This window comes from Euprymna scolopes, chromosome 32, assembly GCF_053919585.1.
Source record: "Euprymna scolopes isolate OS-2025 chromosome 32, ASM5391958v1, whole genome shotgun sequence".
Taxonomy (NCBI): Eukaryota; Metazoa; Mollusca; class Cephalopoda; order Sepiida; family Sepiolidae; genus Euprymna; species Euprymna scolopes.
The window spans coordinates 91,972,866-91,995,319 of NC_136513.1; the positions used below are offsets into that span (position 1 = coordinate 91,972,866).

Genomic DNA, 22,454 nt, shown 5'->3' on the forward strand with positions numbered 1-22,454 from the left:
CACCAGACAATCATGTAAGCATTAAGAAAAAGACAGACATCATGGTTCAGATAGTGAAGAACCCCATAGACATTCAAGACGTATACACACTCGAGCATCACCCCACTACATGACGTTTTGGTACTCCACAATACAATATATGGGGATTTTGTAAGATATATCAAAGGCCAGCCAGAAAACCATTTTAAATTTCCTACATGGACGAATACTTTACAGCTTTAGTGTGAAATATCGTCTACAGCACCGACTTCCAGGAGAGGAGAGCGCATCCATTCATTAGTATAACCCAAGGGAAATTACTCTAGATGGTTTTGGATTATTGTTAAAGTAAAGTGGCCTAACAAATGTTACTTACGAAGACAAACCCAAGGCTTTTACCATTCCAGTAATGGAATCTTTCTGGGTCAGTCGTACTTTGTGGAACGACTGACCATTTCATGAAGAAATCACTGTTTGGATCAACGGACAACCACCAACCTAGGAAAAAAAAAAAAAAAAAAAAAATTATATATATATAAGTTGTCAAAATTCCTTACTACCCAGTCAGTCTATACATTTACGATTTGAAAAAAATTACTGAAGTTTAGTAATGTTTCTCCCGATTACCAAAATGGTAATCAGATTATTAATTGGTTATAAAAATAAAAATGCTATAAATGGTTAATGACACAGGTTTGCCGAGTTCTGCAACTTAATTAAGTATGCTTATTGTATATGAAAAGTCTTGCAAAGAAGCAAAAGAAACTTAACGACTTAGTTTTAGAAGGCATTTATTAACGGTACTCCAAACCATGCATGGAGCGTTTTGAATGTTCCTCTTGCACTGGCATGTTAAAACTTCCATCACAACATTGGTTACATGCAAGATAATGTTTATGAGTATATAACATTGAAAAAATACATTAAGATAAAAAAATTTATTGAATAGATCAAATGAAAAAAAAAAAAAAAAAAAAAAAAAAAAGTCGAGTTCTTTGTTACCAATTTTTTGTCACCGGGTAATAGTTTGAGAAAATCTATTTCTTTAATCAGAAAATATTTACCAAGTGTCAGTTTTTGTGAGGGAGTTTGCAATAGGTTTGTTTCAGGAAATTCCTTACCACCGGATTTTATCCCAGGAAATTGGCTGGAGTCATTAGGTTGGTGCAAAAATGTTTTTGATCAACTATATAATATATATATATATATATATATTTATTATATAGTTGATCAAAACATTTTTACACCAACCTAATGGTTGAAAGATCGACCCAACTTAGCTGATTTAATAACTTAAATGACTTAGCGTCTATAGTCATGTGGAGTGAAACCTAGAATTTCTAAAATTTTATATTATTTATGTAGGAAATGGTAATTTCCTCATTTTAACAAAAAAAAAAAAAAAGTTCTCATGATATGTCCTCTCCAGTACCTCATGCCAGCATACTTCGTCACTTGCCAAACATGGTTCCAAAAAATAATCTCCACTTCCCTTTTCCTCTGCAAGATCACTGCACTGGCTCAGTCATTTTCATATTTGACTAGATGCCGCTGCTAAATTACGTGTCAATAGTAATGTTACAGTTCAAATCCAGTTTTAACTATGAAATCTTTCAAACCCACACTAAGCCTTGTCTAACCTTCACAGCATTGTATATCTTCATATGACCATCTCTAAGCGATTGCCCACCAAGCAAAATCCCATGAAAACAAAGTATTTTAACTTCAATGCTCATTTAAGGTGAGACGTGTAGTATCCGTTAGTCTTTAACTTAAGATATAAAAAATGTTAACCGGTTTATTAGCAAACAAAGAAACTTAATGCCTACTAGACACTGTCCTCGGAGGTTTAAGATTTCTATACAGGGGGTTTGTCAGGGCAAACTGATATTTTTCTCTGCAAATAAATCCTGACTAAATATTAACTCGTCTGTAGTTCATTAAAAAAAAAAAAAAAAAAAAAAAAGTTTTACAATGTAAATATGAAAATCAAATTAAAACAAAAAAAACGTACCATCAAATGCGTGTATTGGGTTGCTGCAAAGTAAGCTGCCAGTCAGATAAACAGATTGCGTCTCTTCAGAAGAATATTTAGAGCTAAGTCTCGGACGAAACATTCCTGAAATAAAAATTAATCACATGAAAATTTTGGCAACCATTTTAAACAAGTCATTGAAAGTTAATCATTTTTTTTTTGCAAGTTTTATTTTAGCATTTACTTAAAATGGAATCCTGGAAAAGGTAAGGGAAGGGCTCATGTTAACATGAAGGCAACACATCCAGCAGGATTTGAACTGTTTATCACTTGCAGTCTGCAGGGCAACATGTTTATTTCATGTTAATACTGATTTCGTCTGTGTCGAGTGTCGTTATTTCCTGAAGGTTAAATAAGCAGAGCATGCTGGGCCCCATTCCACAATGGGAAAATATACTTTCACCATGACTAATGTGCAAGATTTAAACAAATTCAAGGTGTGGTTATTTAGTGAACAAACGAAGGGGGAGTGAATTACTAGATCCAATCCCTTTATCGAGAGAAAGAGAGAGTAAGGGGGGGGGACAATAATGGAAGCAAAAATAAATTTTTCTTCAAATATTTTATACAAACATTGCGACCATACATGTAAATTAGTACTAGGACGATTCATCGGAACTTTTAGAAGGGAAGGGGGCATCAAAATTTTATGCCTATTTTCCGATGCTAAGTGATTTTGAATTGGCGTTTTACTTGTGTAAAAAGCAAAATCTATTGATGGTATCACTGATAAAATGATTTTTAAACTCCCAGTGAGTAAAAAAAAAAACAAAAAAAAACGCCCTTCCTAGAAATTTTTACATTTGAAAAATTTTGCACATTTACTGCGTTTTTAAGGTAATCGTGAAAAATAACCTTAGATATTAAGATATGAATTTAATTGTATTGGAATCGTCCCATCAATTTTAATTGAAGTATTTTTTTTAAATGTATAACTTGTAATATATTATAGATTTGAAATGCGAGCTTACTCTTCCTTTTGGATTTTTACATGAAGATGTAATTAGGATGAACATTAAAAAGCAAGTGGCTTTAATTGCTACCCTTTTTCTTTCTGCTTCATTTGGATTTGCTTTCTTTGTGACCAAATTTTTCAAATATTTTCCACCTCAATTTCTCCAAACGTCCACCCCAGAAGATTGAAGATTTAAGACATTTCTCAAGTGGTTACGATTTTCCTGAAAGTTGACCATATTTTGGGTTTTTGGAAGCATAGCAGTCGACTATGAAATTCAAACGGAAATAAAATTTTAGCTTAATTTTTAAACGCAGCTGTTCTGGTTATACTAATTAAAAATTAAATGTAAATTAAAATTAACTTTATAAGATTTCTAAGTAGGATTCTTAAAGTCATTAGTTTCCATTAAAAATGGAGAGCTAATAGATTTAATGCAATACGAGATTGCTTCTTGAATATCGATTCCTTTTGAATATGTATAAATTTTGCAGGAATAAAATTATAAGAGTTCGTTTTCAGTGTTAAAGTCTACTTGTGGAACAGACTTTTGTATATATTAATCAAATTGAACAGGAATACGACTTATAGGCAAGCTAAATATAAGTCAGTTATGAATTTGTTTCAACTCAACAGGTTGAGCTTCTGATGAGTAGGCTGGTTGAATGAAAAGCCTACCTGTCATCTTGGGGGTTAAGGAGATTAAAAATACAGTACATCCAAACGATTTTTTTATTTTTATTTATTTATTTTTTCTTTACATGGAGGTCACCACTTATCAAGGCCCGGAAGCCACTCGGGAATAAGGGTTATTGCATGTACAGTAATCAATGGGATAGTATTGTAGTAATCGTTAGTATTGGAGATTTGATAAAGTGTCTTACTTAAAGGGGGCGCTTCATCAGGAATTTGTTTGGACTTGAAGACATCCAAGTTGTAATCAGGTAGGAAACAGGCAAACGGAAGGGAGTTCCACAGGTGTGCACTTCTAAGCTTTGTTCATTGAATCCACGTTTTGATTTAGGCACAGATAAGGTAGGGGGGATTACCGACAGTGGTTTCAGCCAGACTGGTGTCTTTCGTGAAAGATTGGCAAAGGGGGACCATAGATTGGAGCTCGGACTAAAATAGGTCGGATTTAGATAAGTCAAGTATTAACCCACATTAGGTTGGAGTGTGGCCGAGAAGCGATCGCATTGTATCCCAAGCCTCTTCCAAGAGGATGGCAGGTTTCTCATTCGGTTAAGTTGCAGCCTACTCATCTGAAGAGGAGCTTGTACAGTAGAAATAAATGTAAGAGATACGACTGATCTTTGTCATTTTTCTTGAAGAATCATTTTTGCTCTGCTATTCATTGAACTCATATTTAATACTTTCTACAAGATTACTATCCTTTACGAATCCAACACTATATGCACACATTAAAATATTTGGTTTTAGATAATCTCTTGCCAGTCTGGTCTCTTGAGATTATATCAAACAATTGGTAATAGTACACCCCCTCCCCCTTTCAGACTTCCCTCCAATATTGGAAATCGCACATTTAGTTCAATAAATCAATTACAATAGTCATAGGACGTTAAGTTTAATATGTTGAGGATGTTTAAAACAAATAGATCCCACACTATCAACCCGACTCCAACTCCTGTCCCATCACTGCAATCCCTGTGCCTGTTTTACAAGTATTTTGATGGAATGCATTGACAAGTTCATAGTACTTGCTCCGACGTAAATAGCCCAGATTAACCAACTAGCAGCAAAGTCCCATCCCTTCACTGAAGATCTAAGGTCTTCTACTCTAGTTTCTTCCATCAAACTAAGACTTTGGAACTCCCTCCCAGTCAGCTTCCGACTTCACTAACATGCAGAAGTTAAAGTTTAATATATACCAGACATTTTGCTACCTACATAATGTCCTTGTAGACAGGGCCAAATAACAGCCCTTCACATCCAAGTGGCACCATGCCTTGTTTGGGGAGAGCAAGAAAAGGAAGTCGGAAATCCTTTAGAGGGAATACCAAGATTTTAGGTGAAAACTGAATTACCTGGAAGAGACAATGACATGTAAAGAGCCTCGCGGACAATCATGTCGGGCGTGGTTTTCTTGTGCCAGTATTCAGCTCGCATCGAATTAACATTTGTAACCACGACACAGAATTCAACATACGTTTGATCGTGCAGCTGAAATGGGAAACAATTTCAAAAATTCACGAAAAGATCAAATTGTTAACAAAGACATGCATACATGGTCAAACTACTTTTAGGCTATTAGATCTAAGAACGTGCAATGTTTTGCAATGGTGCAAGCGCAAGCAGAGAATCTGCTCATGAGTACCACACTCTTCCAAAATATGCACATGAAGTTTGAAACGAGTGTTGCATCGCTTTTTATCGTTATCTGACTGCATCTCAACGAATATAAGCAAATTGTATACGGCATGCTGTAACATGTTAAAAGTTTAATATGGCATTATACTAGAAGTATGAAACCACCTAACTTCCGGCATCATTGCAAAAAGTTTAAATGTTCAGGAGGGTGAGAAAAAGGATAAAGTGACGTCTTCATTTCCACGGTTCTCTGCTAACCAACAGAACCTAGTGGCCGTTTTTCAGGGTACTCCCGAAATCTGCACCCTGCAAGATGATTCTAAAGACATTACTCGAATCTATGGTTAAAGATCTGATATTATCTTCGCTTTTATATGCATTAGTAAAGAGCAACAGGCTTACACAAGACCATTTTTAAGAAATGGTGATGCCAGCTTATTTACTAGTCTTATTCAATGAGTCCAATAACCTAGGTTCCGAAGGCTTATCCTCCTGTCAGACCCCAGAAAAACTAAAATGGCAGGTGCCCAGAGAGCCAACCGGCCTCCCCCCTTGTCATCTGATAAATGCATCTATCTTGCTGGGACCTACCTAGAAAAGCCAGACAGCGTTTACTTGAAAAGGAGAATCTCAATCTAGGAATAAAATCCTATCCCAGAGAGCTATGTACCTGCCCGACATTTGTTACATTTAGAAAACGGAATCCTAACCATAAACAGGAACATAATGAAGAAACATCTTAAGTGGACGAAATGAGTTCTGTGTAGCCAAACTCCAGATCAGATATATTTCTAGTTTCCAGCATTTTATTAAATGCAGAAGTTTAACGTCACCAGGTAATAGGTAAATCAGAGTTAAGTCTAGTATAGAGGTTATGGAATATTGTTAATTACGATCCCAACAGTCAGTTAGCAAGAGTTTTAGAAAAGATTAATCAGTTACCAACATACAAGGAAATCCCTTCCGGTAGGAGTTATAAAATTAGTGCCATGAACGTAAATAGGAAAACTAACCCTCTTCTGATCCAACTTCATGACTTTCTCACAAAAAGCTTTCAAGTCTAATTCACATGCATTACAAACATGCAAAGTGATTTAGATGATCCAAAGAAAGTTCCAGCAACAGAAAATATATATTGGGGCCCCTACACCATTAAATAGAGATGTTAACTAGTATGAGTTTTGGTGAGGGTTCCATTAACTGTTAGGATAACCTGGCAGCAAACGGAAATAGACTCTTTGCACCTAGTGTGGAGGCGAAAATTATGGCCAGTTAAAAACAAATGCAAGAAATAAGTGTCAATATTACATAATATATCACGTGTTGGGGGCAGTTTTTGAAGTGCGTGACGTAGAAGCAGCCAGACCAGATGTGCCGACCCTAGAATTCTAAGATTTCATCGAGAAATAACCAAATATTTAAGACTAATCAAGAATAAAATTTAGCCCATCTTTTCGAAGATATTCATTTTAGTCCGCCCCTTTTGAAAAATAAGTTCAATAAGACCTTTGGAACCGCAACATTTATCCATGTACAAGTTTTTATTAGCCGATAAAGAGCCGATTAGCAACCACTAGACAATGCAACAATACAGATGAACGGCTACACATGAAAAGCGACGATCAAATAAAGACCAAACCGTGCACGGATGTAAAAATAGATTTGTTTGGTCGCTCAAATGCAACAAGCATGCGATCGTGTGAAAAGAATGATTTTCATTTAATGTTAAAAAAAAAAAAAAAAAAAAAAATCAAAAAATCTTTGTACTTACCTGCATGAAAGTAAGGTCAGGATTACCATATTTTTTGGCAAAAATATCACCAAGCATTTCGTAGAGTTTGTTGCCTGGGTTCCAACCCAGTTCCTTCACAAGCCTCGGCTTGTAGTCTTCGTAACTCGTTGGATCACCTTAAAAAAATGCATTTGTTAATTGTTTAAGTAGAGCGATTCATTGTTGACATTTTAGCAATGAAGATTGATATCTTATATAAAAGTCACGATTTCAGAGTTCCTTCATACGATCAGCTGTTTCGGAATCTTTTTCAAATTTCGCACTAAATTTATGTCTGGCAATGCTCTAAGATGTTTTGTAAAGAAATTCATCCCATAAGTATAGAATAGTCTGTTAAAAAATTCTTTTTTTAGGAATTGTTACACCGGACAAGCGAGATAAAAAAACAACAAATCAGTGTACCTCTATTTTTATTTAAAAAAAATTCTTATTGAGTACAATTTAACGATTAGGTACCATTTACAATCGCCGCAAATCATTTCTTCGTTTACCTATTTTAAAACAATCAGAAGTAACTTTTCCAGGGCATTCGTCTTCAAGCCCAGGTATCAGCTGATGTGATATTGTAAACAAACAGATGGAATTTGATGAACGATATTTTTGCAAATTAGTCTACCGGGAAAATTTCTCATAAGACTTTTTTTTTTTTTTTTTTTTTTTTTTTTTACAGTGATCACCACTTATCAAGGCCCGGAAGCCACTCAAGGATAAGGGTTATTGCAAGTACATTACGTTAGTGTGGAGATTTGATGAAGTGTTTAATTAAGGGGGCGGTTCATTAGGAATTTGTTAACATTGGACTTGAAGACATCCAAGTTGTAGTCCGGAGGGAAGCAGGTAGACGGAACAGAGTTCCACAGGCGTGCAGTTCTAAGAAAGAAGCTTTGTTCATTAGATCGATTCTATAATACATACGCAATCTGTATCAATTAAAATGCTTAAGCGTATTTTACGACCGGGCAAAGTCGGGCTGCCAGCTAGTCTGTATATAAAACTAGGCGTATGCCTCCTTCCTAAAAAAAAGGGAGAGAATCTACATTAAGTGTATCATGTAAAATTTTCCTAGGAAGACAAGATATTCCAGAATATCTAAGCACACTCCTAGAAAGTTCAAAAGGTCATAACCTTAAAATTCCAATAATTTCCAGTTTTTATATTTAAATCGTATGTATAAAATTCTTCAGGTAAGACAACGGGAAATGGTCCCCGGTTATTTACATAACCCCACCTCCAAGTGGTAGACGTTTCAGCTTATTCCGAAAGCTGTGGTGGGGGTGGGGGTGCGAAACGGGAAGAGGAAGCAATAAAAAGTATGGTGCTATGAAAAAAAAATAGTGAGCCTCATTCAATCCCGAACAACATTTCTTTCCATTAAAAGAGACAATGGACACATCTAGGAAATTCCTGTACTTAGTCCCAGATTAAATCACCCGAGCACAGGTTAAGGCGTGTCATGTGAACAGCGAGAACCTAAGAGACTAGGTGACACCGAGAAAGATTCGATTATTCAAGTTATTGAAACTGCGTTTTCCTGGGACTTCTGGTGGATGAAAGCAGATATCTCAACTGTTTTGTATATACTAACCAAATCTCCATCGTTTTTAATGTTATGCCCTTGAAGCTTCTTGTCCAGCACCCATCTTTAGTTTCCAGATTTAATGTTTTGGAGTTCAGGCGTGGCCAAAATCGCACGTTTTTCTAATCGATGAATCTGGAAACTTCATAAAATTAAATCTAGCTCATTAGGGACTGCCAAACGATTGTGAAAAATGGACCGCATGTTTCCGTGACGTCAGATTTGTGTTAACTATGAACTATGGAAAAGCAGAAGCGACAATGATTTTTAAAGCCTTTGTTTATCTTCAAACTGCAATTAATCTTTAATTTTGTTTTAAGATTAACAGTTTAATGCTTATTATAAACATCTTTATATTAAATAAAGAAATACGGTGTTACTGAATGTTAATTTGGTTACCTACGCGGTTCCATATTTTGTTCGGTAAGAGACAAACAAAATATGAGGGGGGGGGGCTACAAAATGTGTAATATTTTCAAATTGGTTTTAATCTGGCGATAAAATACCTGACAAGAGTCAGGTTTATATTAAAACTTAATATTTAAAAAATTTAATTAAAAATCTGTTGTAACGGAACATTTTGAAATAATGGAATTTAATAGTCTTAATCTTTTAAAAAAATTTTTTTATGAAGTTTCTTGGCAATTCAACTGATTATAGTATATTAATTCGAAAAAAGATTAATAGCAAGTTTATATCAATTTTTTAATTGCAACTTACAAGGTAAATTTTTGTTCAATATGTATTTAAATTAAAAAAATTTTTTTACTTGAACTCGTGCTTCATAATAAATCGAAATTGAGATTTAAATATATTGTTTAAATTTAAAAAAAAAATATGGGGAGGGGGGAGGAAGATGCACTACAAAAATATTTCCCCTCGTATATTTTACGAAAACTGCATTTTATGTAATTTCATTCTAAAATAGATAAGAATCGAAAATGTCAAAATCTGACCATTAGTTGATTTTTACTAGATTTAAATACGGGTAGGTTTTCATGTTCGGAATGTCTACTACATGGGAACATTATTTTAAAGCGCCAATTATGTAAATACGATTTTCGTTTCGCAATTTCATTTTCGTTTGATAAAAAAAAAAAAAAAAAAAAAAAAAAAAAATTTAAATTACTGGTTTATTTTACCCTTTAAATGGTACAAAACATTTTTATAATAAAATTACATGGTGTTACGAAATTAAATTTTGGCAGTCCCTGTAGCTCATTTATGTAAAACAAAGATGTAAGATTCTTAATTTTGGAAAATATTTTGTAATTGTTAATTAGATGTGACAATCGAGATTACACTATCCTCATGGGGGGGGGGTTGATACACAAAGTGGATCAATTATACTTTAGGCACCCGGAAGTACAACTCATTTTTGTTAGACATCGGATTATTTTACTTCCGGTCGAATTAATACACGGATTAATTTTACAGATGTATTTTTACAAAACGTAAAAGTTGTACAAGAAACGAGGCAGCTTGACATATTTTTACTGGAGCCGATACTGCGGAAGAGTTTAAAAAATTAAAACACCAAACCGGAAACAATTGCAACAATCTAAATTTTTAAAAAATTTGCAGCATTTTAGAATTTTTATTCAAAATACGGAAATAATCTTAACCCTACCAAAATATGGAACTTGCCACCGTGCTGAAATATTTAAAAACCCATTCTAAACATAGGAAGGTAGGATATTTAGTAACTATCCTGTACTTTCATCCAACAAATATCGTAAAACTAATTTCAGTTGAAAATAGCACGGTAACATGGATACACGTTCATTTTTCAGTTCTATTTTAGTTTGAATTTTCAATTCGTGTTTTCGCTTAGCTTTTCGCATAGGCAGATAAGTTTGTCAACACTGGCACTTGTGCAGTTATTTGACATTTCAATAAGAACGCTTAAAACGATAGAAGCGTGTTAAATTTTTTAAATGGCTCCAAGAAAAATAAAAGTCATGTCGAAAATTGTATCCAAAGTCTTTGGAAAATTCGAGTAAACAATTAGTTATAATTTAATGAAAAAAAAATAGAATATTTTCCCCGAAATGTGAAAACCTTGAAGATTCACAATACAAAGACATACTCATCTCTTTCGCCACTTTAATGCCTGACGTACTGTTCCAGACCATAATGATTAATCTTTTTACTAAGAGTAGTCCTATTTTCGTAATTTTTTGGATATATTACTATTTAACATGACACTTTGCTTAAAACCAAATTTAAAAATCGATCTGCAACTATCCTAACAAGTACCCAAAAGTTAAATTTCCGTTAAATTTTTTTTAAACCGTTAAGACTTAGTTTTTAAAAGTAATTGGAGGGACCGAATTGTTACAACCTAAGTTATGCGCAAGTGACATTTTTGGATAGGGTCTGTCCCACGTAAAGGTCTAAATTACTGATGATGCACAAGTGCCGAAACTTCAAAGGATAAACGAGCAATTCAACCGGAATTAAGGAAAATCATGCAGAAAAAAAAAAAATCATTTCGGTCGTAACAAAGTAAAAGAAAAAATTAAGATTAAAATCTCACCAACGACCAACTCATTCAAAATCGGAGCAAGTATATGTTGTATTTCATCGCAAGAAAGTTTACACGCAAGCATAGCGGCTACGACGGCGCCAGTTCCAACACCACATACACGTTTCACGTTCGGCAAGATATTAACTTTTTCCAATACCTACAAAAATAAATTTCGAACAAGTAAAATTTGTTTATTTTCCTATTACGTTGTTATTTGAGTTCTCTAGCGCACTTGATGCTTATTTTATTTTGTTCAAATTAAAACGTTTCTATATGAACTCACCCTTGACAATCTGTATTGTACATTGCATCAGGAGTATATAATTGCTCGATTAGAGAGTCATAGTAATGAAAATGGAGTCGGATGTTTTGTGATTTAGCTATGGGGAGATGAGGTCCGACATACAGCGTCTGGTATTCCCAAATGGTCACTCATCTAGTACTGATCAGGCTCAACGTTGCTTAACTTGGAAGTAACGAGCAAGTTGTGTCAACGTGTCGTGTATAAAAGGTTAATGAGAATTAAAATACTCCAAGTTGGAGTCTTTAATTCTGAAATGGTCTTCAGGGATATACGAGCACAACGTTCGGGGGGGGGGAATCAGATTTGCATCGAATTTGATGCATCGTTGCCAAACAGGATTTCTTTAAACTGAGTTCCAAGATTCTTTAATGCGAGACATTTTCTAGAATCAATGTCTAGATTCTAGACATAAGAATCAGCATTATATCTGGAGTTTAATATTTGTAAAAAGGACATAAAATGGTGCATTACCGTTCTAGTTCATCAGAACCCTTTGGAGCCGGACCCGGTTAAGCAATAATGAGCAAAGGAGACTATGCGGTTAGCAAAATTATCCGATTACGTATTAGAAGGCTGAAACATTTTAGCCATGTTGTTAGAGCCGATGTATCGGCCGTGCAGGATTTAGAGTGCTAAGCTTTTCGCTTACCACGCGTGCGAGTGTAGTTAGACAGAAATCTTAGGACAACCACATGCCATTCACCATAGCCAGGATTAAACAGGTTCCACCATAATATTTTTCTAGTTTTTCAGAGTTTGAAAATTGCACGCTTGAATATATAAAGCAAGTCTTTGTTTATATCTTGTGTATAAAGCTATATAGATCTCATTACAGGCTACGCATATCCAAACGTCAATACAACCTCGGTTGCCTAAGAGGAGAATCACTACAAAAATGTAGTCACAGTAAAACAAGTTAACATTTGTTAGTCATGTTCATTCCAAACAATACTGCCACTGGGACGTAAGGTCTATTTAGAACCATGTTTAAATAGAGTGTAAACCAACATCTTGTTCATCTGAACATCTGCATGTCAGTATAGCCAGGGAAGCAGGTAACAGGGAGGGAATTCCAAAGTCTAGCAGTCTTAGAGAAACTAGAAGAGTAAAAGTCTTCCCGGCATCTACATACCTCTACAGTGAAGGGGTGGGATTTTGTTGCTAAACGGGTTTGTCGGGGAGGTGGACAAGTACAGCGAGGGTTTGTGGGGGGGGGTATTAGTTTTAGGGCGTGTTCACGCCGGTTAGAGGGTTTACTTTATGGCGTTTTGTAATGGAATTATTTTTGGGATGAGCCGGATTCAGAAATATTCTCAGTAAAAACGTTTGCAGGTTTTATAATCAAAGGAGAAAAATGAGACGTTATAAAGGCAAGCCAACAGTAGTTCAAGTACAAATGCCAAGGGTTGTTAGGTTTAAAAGGAAGGTTTACAGAAAAGGAAATATTCGTAATATTTTTAAAGTTCCCACCTAAATTATAATTCATTGAAACGTTTCAAGAGTCAATATTCGTGTATGGAAATATTGGGGTTTGTATTACTGTACACAGATTCGAAAAAGTTGTCAAAAAACAAATATATAACAAATAAATGTTATCAAAGGCAAGATAAGTTACTTTTCTACCAAACTGGATATATTTTCCGTGTTTTTATTCAATGTAACAGGTTTATTCAGCTCGAAAAACTGTTTACCGATGCATTGGAAAATTCAAGATGGCGTCTGATTCTCTTTCACACGGTAAGTTTGGGAAAAGGTGTTATAAATAAAAAACTATAAAATACTATTTAAAACCCGCCGAATATATGTCAACCTATGTCACGGTAACATTGAGAGAGTTTTTAACAGTATTTTATCTGGGTTTTTATTTATAACACCTTTTCCCAAACTTACCGTGTTAAGAGAATCAGACGCCATCTTGAGTTTTCCAATACATCGGTAAACACTGTTTTTCGAGCTGAATAAACCTGTTACATTGAATAAAAACACGAAAAATATATCCAGTTTGGTAGAAAAGTAACTTATCTTGCTTTTGATAACATTTGTTATATATTTGTTTTGACAACTTTTTCGAATCCGTGTACAGTAATACAAACCCAAATATTGAAATGAAGTTTTAGCCAGACGATAAGTCTGAAGTTGTGAATGCGTTCGTTAACGATTGTGTGCGAGTGGCGAAATAGTGACCAGTGACAGTCTTCAGACACTGCCCAAGTTGTAGGACTAGGAATATCTATAAGTTTTCTTCGTGTAACGGTTTTTATCAAATATAAGTGTCGGCCTTCACGAAGGCTGAAACGTTTTAGCCATATTTTTATACAAGAGTTTAAGATTTCGATTGAACAACATTGTTCAATATGCATCAACGGATCGTTCAGGCGGAGAGATAAAAATATGTCTGCCTATATAATCGTGATTAATTGCAAACAGCCAAGGAATCAAGACTAAAAATGACATTCAGAACTGAAGTTGTAAAATGTAAACGTCCCATTTTAACTTCGTTTAATAGTGGGGTATCTAGCGAGTATTTAATTTTTCATTGCAGTCCTTGTTTTAAAATGAGATTTAAAGTTATTCGATAAGACATTTTAATCGATAAAATTTAATGTAATAAAATCTTAGTTCAGGATTCGCTAAAATCCTAAAGCCAGAACGGTTCCATATTCAGAAAGGTGTGGAGTTTGGATATTTTTAGACCGCTGTTTTTTTTTTTCGTGCCAACTGTCTTAACATTTAAGAAAAACGCTTTAAGTTCAAACGCAAGTAAACCTATACAAACGGATACTTGCCTTCGGTAACATTTTCATATTTTACCTTTTGTTAATGATTAAGTAAAGTCTTAACGATGGTCAAAAATTCAGGTACTTACACTTTTTACTGAAATAACGTGAAGCTAAGGGGGGGGGTCTAACTTCTGTACTTTCACCTAACAAGTACAGAGATTAAGTAAAAAATCTGAAACTGTTTAATAGCGCGGTTCAATAAATGCACAAGCACTAAAGTTCGAGGTAACTTTTCTAACATGGATTCTTTGCGTTTTAAAAATTTACATTAAGATCTTCCCTTAAAGACGGAAACTGTTTTTATGGAAGCAAGCAAAGTTTAGTGGGTTATGCTTGGGAGGGGGGGGGATATTTTAGCTACAACTAACTTATAAATACAATGGTGTATTTTTCAGCACAACTGAAAAAAAAAAAAGTTGACTCCGGTGCTTGCTGGAAAATGGAGGCAGTCCGTGTCGGCCATCAAAAGATGGCCAATTGAGGAAAAATTAAGGGTAAAATAGCACTTTAGAGTTTTAGACAAAGGATCCATGTAGCATGAAAGCTAACTTAGTTATTTGACAAAAGTTGAGGACTTTAAATGGTTTGCAAGCAATAAAATTCCGAAAATTGCCGGCCATCACAAATAAGACTACATTAAAATCGTATACGGTTTCAGGATTTGGATGCGAACTATTAACTTGGTTATATTCGGGCGAAATAATTTGACGTCAAGTGCATTTTTTAACTGCAAAAAGCTTACACTTCCAGCAGCATCGGTCTCATTCTCCCCTTAACATGTTATGGGTGATGTTACCGACAAATTAGTTTCAAGGGTCGGAATCTAGATTCATCGTTTGCTTGTTTTCGATCTTTAACAAAAAAAAAAAAAAAAAAAATCCACGGATTAGAAACGAGTAAGAAATACTCGTAGCTAGTCATGGCAGGAAGGAAACATTCCCTGGAATTAAAGTGTTCATTGTCTGGCAACTGTATACAGAAACAGCATACAGATACTAGAGTTCGGCTAAAAGTCGAGAATTCTAACAAATAGGAGATTGTAGATTACATCGGTTGAAAGGGTGAGATTATAAACAATACGAGAATTAGTAAATCACTTGCATTAAAAATGCGGAATTATTTCAGTTATCTTAAGAAAACGATAAATGGAGTTCAAGAATTAGTTTACAAGATAAAAATTAAAATTACTTTAAGAGCGCCGATGTAAGCGTAAGCCCTGGCTCGTCCATCTTGAAAAGTCAAATTCCTGAAAAAGTATGCTTGTTTGAAGAGATGGTCGATGGGTAAAAGATCGCTATCATCCTCCGATCCGCACGGTTGACTACTTCTGGAGTTTCCCATAATTGTTGCCGATTCTATTACACTTTCCCTGCCAAAGTAAACGCAACGAACCCAGAAGCAAACGAGATTGGAGTCCTTATTAAGTCCTTGTATAACATATGCAAATATGGTAAGCACACGTATGCTAATTTTTCTTTGTTAAAAGAAAAAAAGAAAAAAGAAACACACACACATGTGTGTATGTGTGTGTGTGTATATATATATATATATATATATATATATATATATATATATATATATATATATATATATATATATATATATATATATATATATATATATATATATATATATATATATATATATATACTAGCCTGGGTGCCCGGCGTTGCCCGGGTGTTCGGAGGTATGTATGTGTTGAGCAAAAAAAAAAAAAAAAAAAGTTGTGGTAGGCAGGCAGGCTCGAACCCGTACCGGGAAAGAGGAAAATAACGTGAAAAAAACAAGTGACGTCTTTGCTGTTGCGCCCATCGCCAAACCGGAAATGACGGAGGTTTAAATTAAGGCTAGACAATCAAAAAGAGAGGGTGACTTTCGAAAATATCGGCGAAAAAAGCGATCCCTCCCTGTAGAGAAGTGCTCAGTTGAGGGTGAAATTAATGTTTTTAGCCAATTTTTCGATATTTGTCGTCTGAAGGGTCGAGCTTCAAAATGATACTGATCTTGTGAAAATCCGTCGCCTCTGTCGAAAGTTTTTGCAAGACCTACATACATACATACATACATTTAAACAGACAGGTGAGATTTATATTATAAACTAGCCTTGGTGCCCGGCGTTGCCCAGGTGTTTGGATGTGTGTGTTGAGGCAAAAAAAAAAAAAAAGTGGTAGTAGGCAGGCAGGCTCGAACCCGTACCACGGAGGAGGAAAAGATTATGAAAAAACAAACCAACAAAACAAAACCTGTGACGTCTTTGCTGTTGTGCCCATCGCCAAACTGGAAGTGACGAATGTTTAAATTAAGGCTAGTCAATCGAAAAGAGAGAATGACTTTTGAAAATATTGGCAAAAAAAGCGACCCCTCCGTGTAGGAAAGTTGAGGGTGAAGGAATTAGAATTTTCAACCATTTTTTTTTCGATATTTGTCGTCTGAAGGTTTGGGCTTCAAAACGAAACCGATCCCGTGAAAATCCGTCGCCTCTGTCGAAAGTTTTTGCAAAACCTACATGCATACATACATACATACATACATACATACATTTAAACAGACAGGTGAGATTTATATTATAAACTAGCCTGGGTGCCTGGTGTAGCGCAGGTGTTTGGAGGTGTGTTTTGAGAAACAAAAAAAAAATGTAGTAGGCATGCAGACTCAAACCTGTGTCGCGAAGGCTGAAAAAAAAGTGAAAGAAAATCTGACGTCTTAGCTGATGTCTCCATGATGCAATCGGAAGTCCAAAGCGTCGAAATTAACTGAAGTCAATCCAACGGTGACGATGACTTGCTAAAATGTCGGCAAAAAAAAAAAAAAATCGACCCTTCCTTGTACAAAACAACCAAGTTTAGGGTGAAGGAATTCATTTTTTTAACCAATTTTTCGATATTTGTCATCCGAGATGTCGAGCTTGAAAATGATGCCAATCTTGTCAAGATCCATCGTGTCTGTTGAAAGTTTTACACAGACATAGAAACATACATACATACGTACGTACATACATTTAAACAGACAGCTGAGATTTATATTTTAGATGGCATTTATGCACTTTTGTTAGCGTGTTGAAATAATAACGTCATTATTTTGAAAGCCATTCTTAGCATGGGGAGGGGAGGGTGTTTTATAACTATGCCTTTCAGTCTGGAGTTGTTTTTCTTTTATTTTGGTTTTTCTTCTTTTAGCCATACCGAGTTCAAATCTCAACAGATCTTTCCTTTTTAATGTTTAACTCTTTTTAAGGCTAATCGCTCCATGATTAGAACAGTAGTCTTGATAATTCAAATGATATTTATTTATTTATTTACAATGGAGTGACCTCTTATGAAGGCCATTCTAGGATAAGGATTAGTGAGTGTACAGTATAGTACTTGTTAGTAGTAGAAATTTAGTATGATCTGATTATTTAATCGGATGACTCAACGAGAACTTATTTTCATTGGACTTGAAGATAAACATGTTATAGTCAGCTGGAAAGTAGGCCAGCAAAACAGTGTTCCACAGGCGGCAGTTCTAGGAAAGAAGCTTTGTTCATGGAATTTCCGTTTAGAATTAGGCACAGATAGAGAGTGGGGAAATTGTTGATAGCGTTTTTTGTGAAAGTTTCATAGAGAGAGTGGCCATAGATTGGAGCTCAGACGAGCACTTACCATGAAAATAACGATAGAGAAGAGACAGGCTCACAATGTCTCGTCTGTTTGAAAGAGGTTGCATGGAGGAGAAAAGGGCATCACTTAATAATTATTGAAGCCAGTTTGGAATTTTTAAGTAGCTCCTGCTTAGAAAAAGCAATAGTACTCCATTTTAGGATGTATCTTATACAGGTGGAGGATTGTGTTGAGAGTGAGATACTTTCTGGAGCGGTAGAATGATGCAATCATTTTTCCGATGACCTTGGAAACAGATTTGGTGTAAATCTATTTTATGCTGGAGTGAAGGTCAAATTCAGAAGCTTGTCAAAACAGGGAGTTTCTTTGAGACGAGAGCCATACATATCATTTAGGGCCAAGTGGGGGATCAGAGGATTTATGCTAAAAAGACTTGGTTTTGGATGCATAAAAATTAACCAGCTATCTTTTACCCCATTGCTTTATACACTCATAGTCGAAGAAGAGAGACTGAGATCTTGGTCGTTGTTGGCCTTTGAAGTGTTGCCATACATTGCAGTGCCATCTGAGTGTATGTCAACAAATGAACTAAAAATGTGATTTGGCAAATCATTGACGAAAATAAGGAAGAGATGTGGGCCTAGGATTGATCCTTGAGGCACGCCAGCATTGATACTTGGATCTTTGGACTTCTGCCCATCGACGACTATTTGTAAAAAACCTACTAGAGATAAAAGATTTGATGGTTGAGAAAACATTTCCAGATATTCCATAGTTGGAAATCTTGTGAAGTAAACCTTTATGCCAAACTCTATCAAATGCCTTTGATATGTCAAAAGTTATTGCAGTTGAGAGGAAACCCCATCAATAGATTCACTGATCCTATCTGAAATTACAGTCAGTACATCAGCTGTAAATTGCACAGGATGAAAACCATATTGCTTGTCACTGAGTAGGTTATTTGTTGAGGTGGTTGACAATTTTTCTATTTAACATGGATTCAAGCAACTTACTCATGACACACAGAAGACTCATTAGTCTATATCAAGATGCAGAGCACCAGTCTTCATTATTTTTAAATATTGGGCAAACTAATGAGGTTTTCCGAGGTGTTAGGAAGCCTTTCTTCTTTAGGCATCAAGTGAACAGCTTTGCAGGAATGGGTGCTAGTTCAGATTGTAGCTTTTTTTTAATACTATAGTCGGAATATTGTCAGTACCAGTTGCTTTTCTGGCATCAAGGTTCTTTAATAGTGTGGCACCATCATGGACAGAATTGTGGATGCTAATGTAGCAGTTGACACTCGCTACATCAAAGGCAGAAGCTAATTCTCACGATTCAAGATTTGAAATCCATTTCCTCCTGGCTTGTCCAATCACAAGCCAGCTCTCTATCACGTGAGTACAACAAGCTAACAATGGCTCTCTTTAAACTCACATTTATTTCCACATGCTGTACCCTAACAAACATTCTTTATCATGTTAAGGAACATACATACACCGACACACACACACCTACTCTTTCTTACCACAAGACACTAACCATTTGCCCTGTCTCTATTATCAGACGCACACTCCTACATATGTAAACATGTTGAAGTCTTTGCCCTTTCTTTCTTCTGTAACTGGTTTCTTTCGTACCAACTGCTACTAGCTATAAACACATGTAAACAGAACTGTTCTCTCCTCAACAAACCGGCAATATATTAATTCTATCTTTACACAAGAACACTTCAACCTACTAACCTGTTTCTCTCATCTATTAATGCTACTAACGAAAATGACAAATAAAGTTGTTTATTAATATAGAATGAAACTCTATTTCGTTCTCTCTTATTCTATAGTTTCCAGATTATTTTCGATCCTGGGAGGAAATTCTTCCTAGTATATGTTCCCAGGACCTGTTGTTAGACTGAATATTCAATTTTTTTTTGCAGACAATCCAGTGAAGATATTTCCAAACTCTATTGTGTTGCATTGTATGTGTGGATTTGTATGTGAGTGAGTTCCTAAGTCTGTGACAAATCGTCTCTATATGGAACATTTTTATAACAAATCTTTAAATGAATTGAAGTACATTGGAAGCACATAGTGTTTTCCCACTAATACGCACTTGTGAGCAATCTTACAAGGTGACCCCAAATAAAAAACAAAAGCTAAATGGCGGTCATCTAGAAGATATGCTGTAGAACGGAGAGAAAAAAAGGCCAAAGACTCTAGTGTTTTGATGTGATGTTTTGAATATAATAAACTAGTTATGACCAAAGTTTCATTTCATTCGGACAAAACACTAAGAAACAGGGCCTAATTAGAATTGGGGTCCGTTTTTTGGGGGGGTCACCCTGTAAAACACAAATCAATTCAGGTGAATAATTCATGTATGAAAATAGAGATTTGTTGGCAGTTTTAAAGATTTTATTGAGGAAAGAGGTTCATTCACAAGGGGAGGGACCAAGATTAATTCCTTATGAAAGAAAGGCTAAAATTATTTCCTTCTTACTTAATTTTCTTACTTAAAAATTGGTCGATGAATGGACAGTCTTGAGGGAATATTTACATTTTTAGGCACATCTTGACCCTTGGCTTTCCCAACACGAACTGACTAGAAAACTCTGTTCCAATCCTCAAACACGTGATCATTTCTTATGCAATCATTGACACCTGCTTCTAGCATGTTTTGTCTAGAAAGCTGACCTCTGAACCCCCGTATCAATCACGTCAAGGTCACTGGGTCCATCTCCGTTCGTCATCAGGTCATCCTGACATGTACTTAAAGAAGCACTCCCGAACTTTATACTAGTTCACATGATCTCTACTTAGCGGCATAGGATCTCAATATGTGACATATATTTATATGTTTCTTGAGATATTGTAGCTGTCATGAACATTAAAAAATTTTTCTTCTTTTGGAGAGCTGCCCCTGCAAGGTGGTTTGGTCACATGATAATCAATCAGCCTCCAAGGCGCATTAATTTCAACCGGAATTTTTAAGGACTACTTCCAAACTCTTAAGGAATTTGTCTCTGATGTATCGTTATTTTCATGGAAAGTGTTCGACTGAGCTTCAATCTATGGTCCCCCCTCGCCAAACTTTCACAAGAAACACTCGTCTAGCTGTAAACACCATCAATAATTCCCCCCACTCTTTATCTGTGCCTAAACCTAAACGTAGATTCCATGAACAAAGCTTCTTTCTTAGAACTGCACGTCTGTGGAATTGTCTTCCATTTTCCTGCTTTCCGGCTGACTACAATATGGTTGCGTTCAAGTCTAAAGTAAATAAGTTCTTGATGAGCCGTTCCATATAAGTTATCAAATTTACCAAATTTTCATTACTAATGATTACTATATTGCCCAATTTCTACTGTACACTCTTTAACCCTTATCCTTGAGTGGCCTCTGGGCCTTGATAATGTGGTGATGCCTATGTAAAAAAAAAAAAAAAAAAATTACAGAGGATACACAGAGAACGTCCTGCCACCAATAAAGAATGATCCCATTTTCTCTCTCTCTCTCTCTCTCTCTTTCTCTCTCACTCGCTCGCTCGAGCCAGTAAAATTGATGCTGAGCGAGGCTATTCTCCATTGAAAAATGTACGACTGAAGAAAATACATTTCTTACTTTACCAGCAGGGTTACCCGGCGTTGCTTGGGGCAAAAATGTAATATATTTTTATTAAAACGTCTGTCTACCTCTCTCTTTCTCTCTTTCTGTTTCCCACTTCCTCTCCTCACACCCCTCTTCTCCGCCTAGCCTATTCCTTTCTCTGGACACACACACACATAGAAATCTCCTTTTATAGATACTAAAAGGAATTAATCAACATAAGGGAAATAACTCTTTGATTTAAAAAAACAAATCAGAGTAACTTCCTTTTAATTATTATTACATAAACTGTCAGGAAAAAAAAAAAACGAACTCTCCTGACGAAATCTGCATCAGTTTAAGATCAAAGAATAAATAAATTCCTTTCTAAATTTTATTCATCAGGCGCAACACCGATCAATAAAATACCAACTTTGTGGGTGTTTTGTTGTTTGAAATTTTAACCGAACATACAAACATACGCACACATACACACAGACAACTGCTCTTGATATAGTAGATTACTTCCTTCACTATGGCACTGTTTTAACTTTGAGCAACCTACACCCAACGGTGTAGTTCACTTAAATAAATACATATATTGTTGTTAATAGAAGGCTTTCATTTTCCTTTCCTTGTTTGTTGCAAATTATTTTAGAAGTTTGTTTTAGTCCATACGAAACCAAGCTCCTATAGTACCAGTAGCCTGTAATAGAAACTGAGAGTTCATTTTTTGTGGTAAGTCGGGTCTCTCATGATTAACAGCGGTTGGGCTCTTGCTTATGTAGTTAATGCAAACAAGTGTCTGTCTGCAAACTCTTTCTGATTGGTTGAAGTCTGGTATCTGTAACCAATCGAGATTGAGTATTTCGATAGAATTGACCAATCAGTATTAAGTATTTGAACCAAAATATGCCGGCCTTCTTGACAGATTTATTTTTCAACTGATCGTCATGAAGACTAGTTGAGTGACAGCCCCCTACCTTATGTGT

The 22,454-nt window shown here is 35.5% G+C and overlaps 1 protein-coding gene across 1 annotated transcript in view; it reads right to left on the reverse strand.

The window, feature by feature from the left end:
• LOC145256490 (uncharacterized) overlaps window positions 1–15,669 on the reverse strand; it is a 31,992-nt gene extending 16,323 nt beyond the window's left edge. The window contains exons 1-6 of the mRNA XM_080115437.1: window positions 15,468–15,669; window positions 11,205–11,352; window positions 7,069–7,205; window positions 5,015–5,150; window positions 1,994–2,098; window positions 356–477 (exon numbers count right to left, since the gene is read on the reverse strand). Coding sequence (XP_079971563.1) covers window positions 356–477; window positions 1,994–2,098; window positions 5,015–5,150; window positions 7,069–7,205; window positions 11,205–11,352; window positions 15,468–15,620 — 801 coding nt within the window. The 5' untranslated portion in view covers window positions 15,621–15,669. The remainder of the gene's footprint in view (window positions 1–355; window positions 478–1,993; window positions 2,099–5,014; window positions 5,151–7,068; window positions 7,206–11,204; window positions 11,353–15,467) is intronic.
• Between the last annotated feature and the right edge of the window lie 6,785 nt (window positions 15,670–22,454).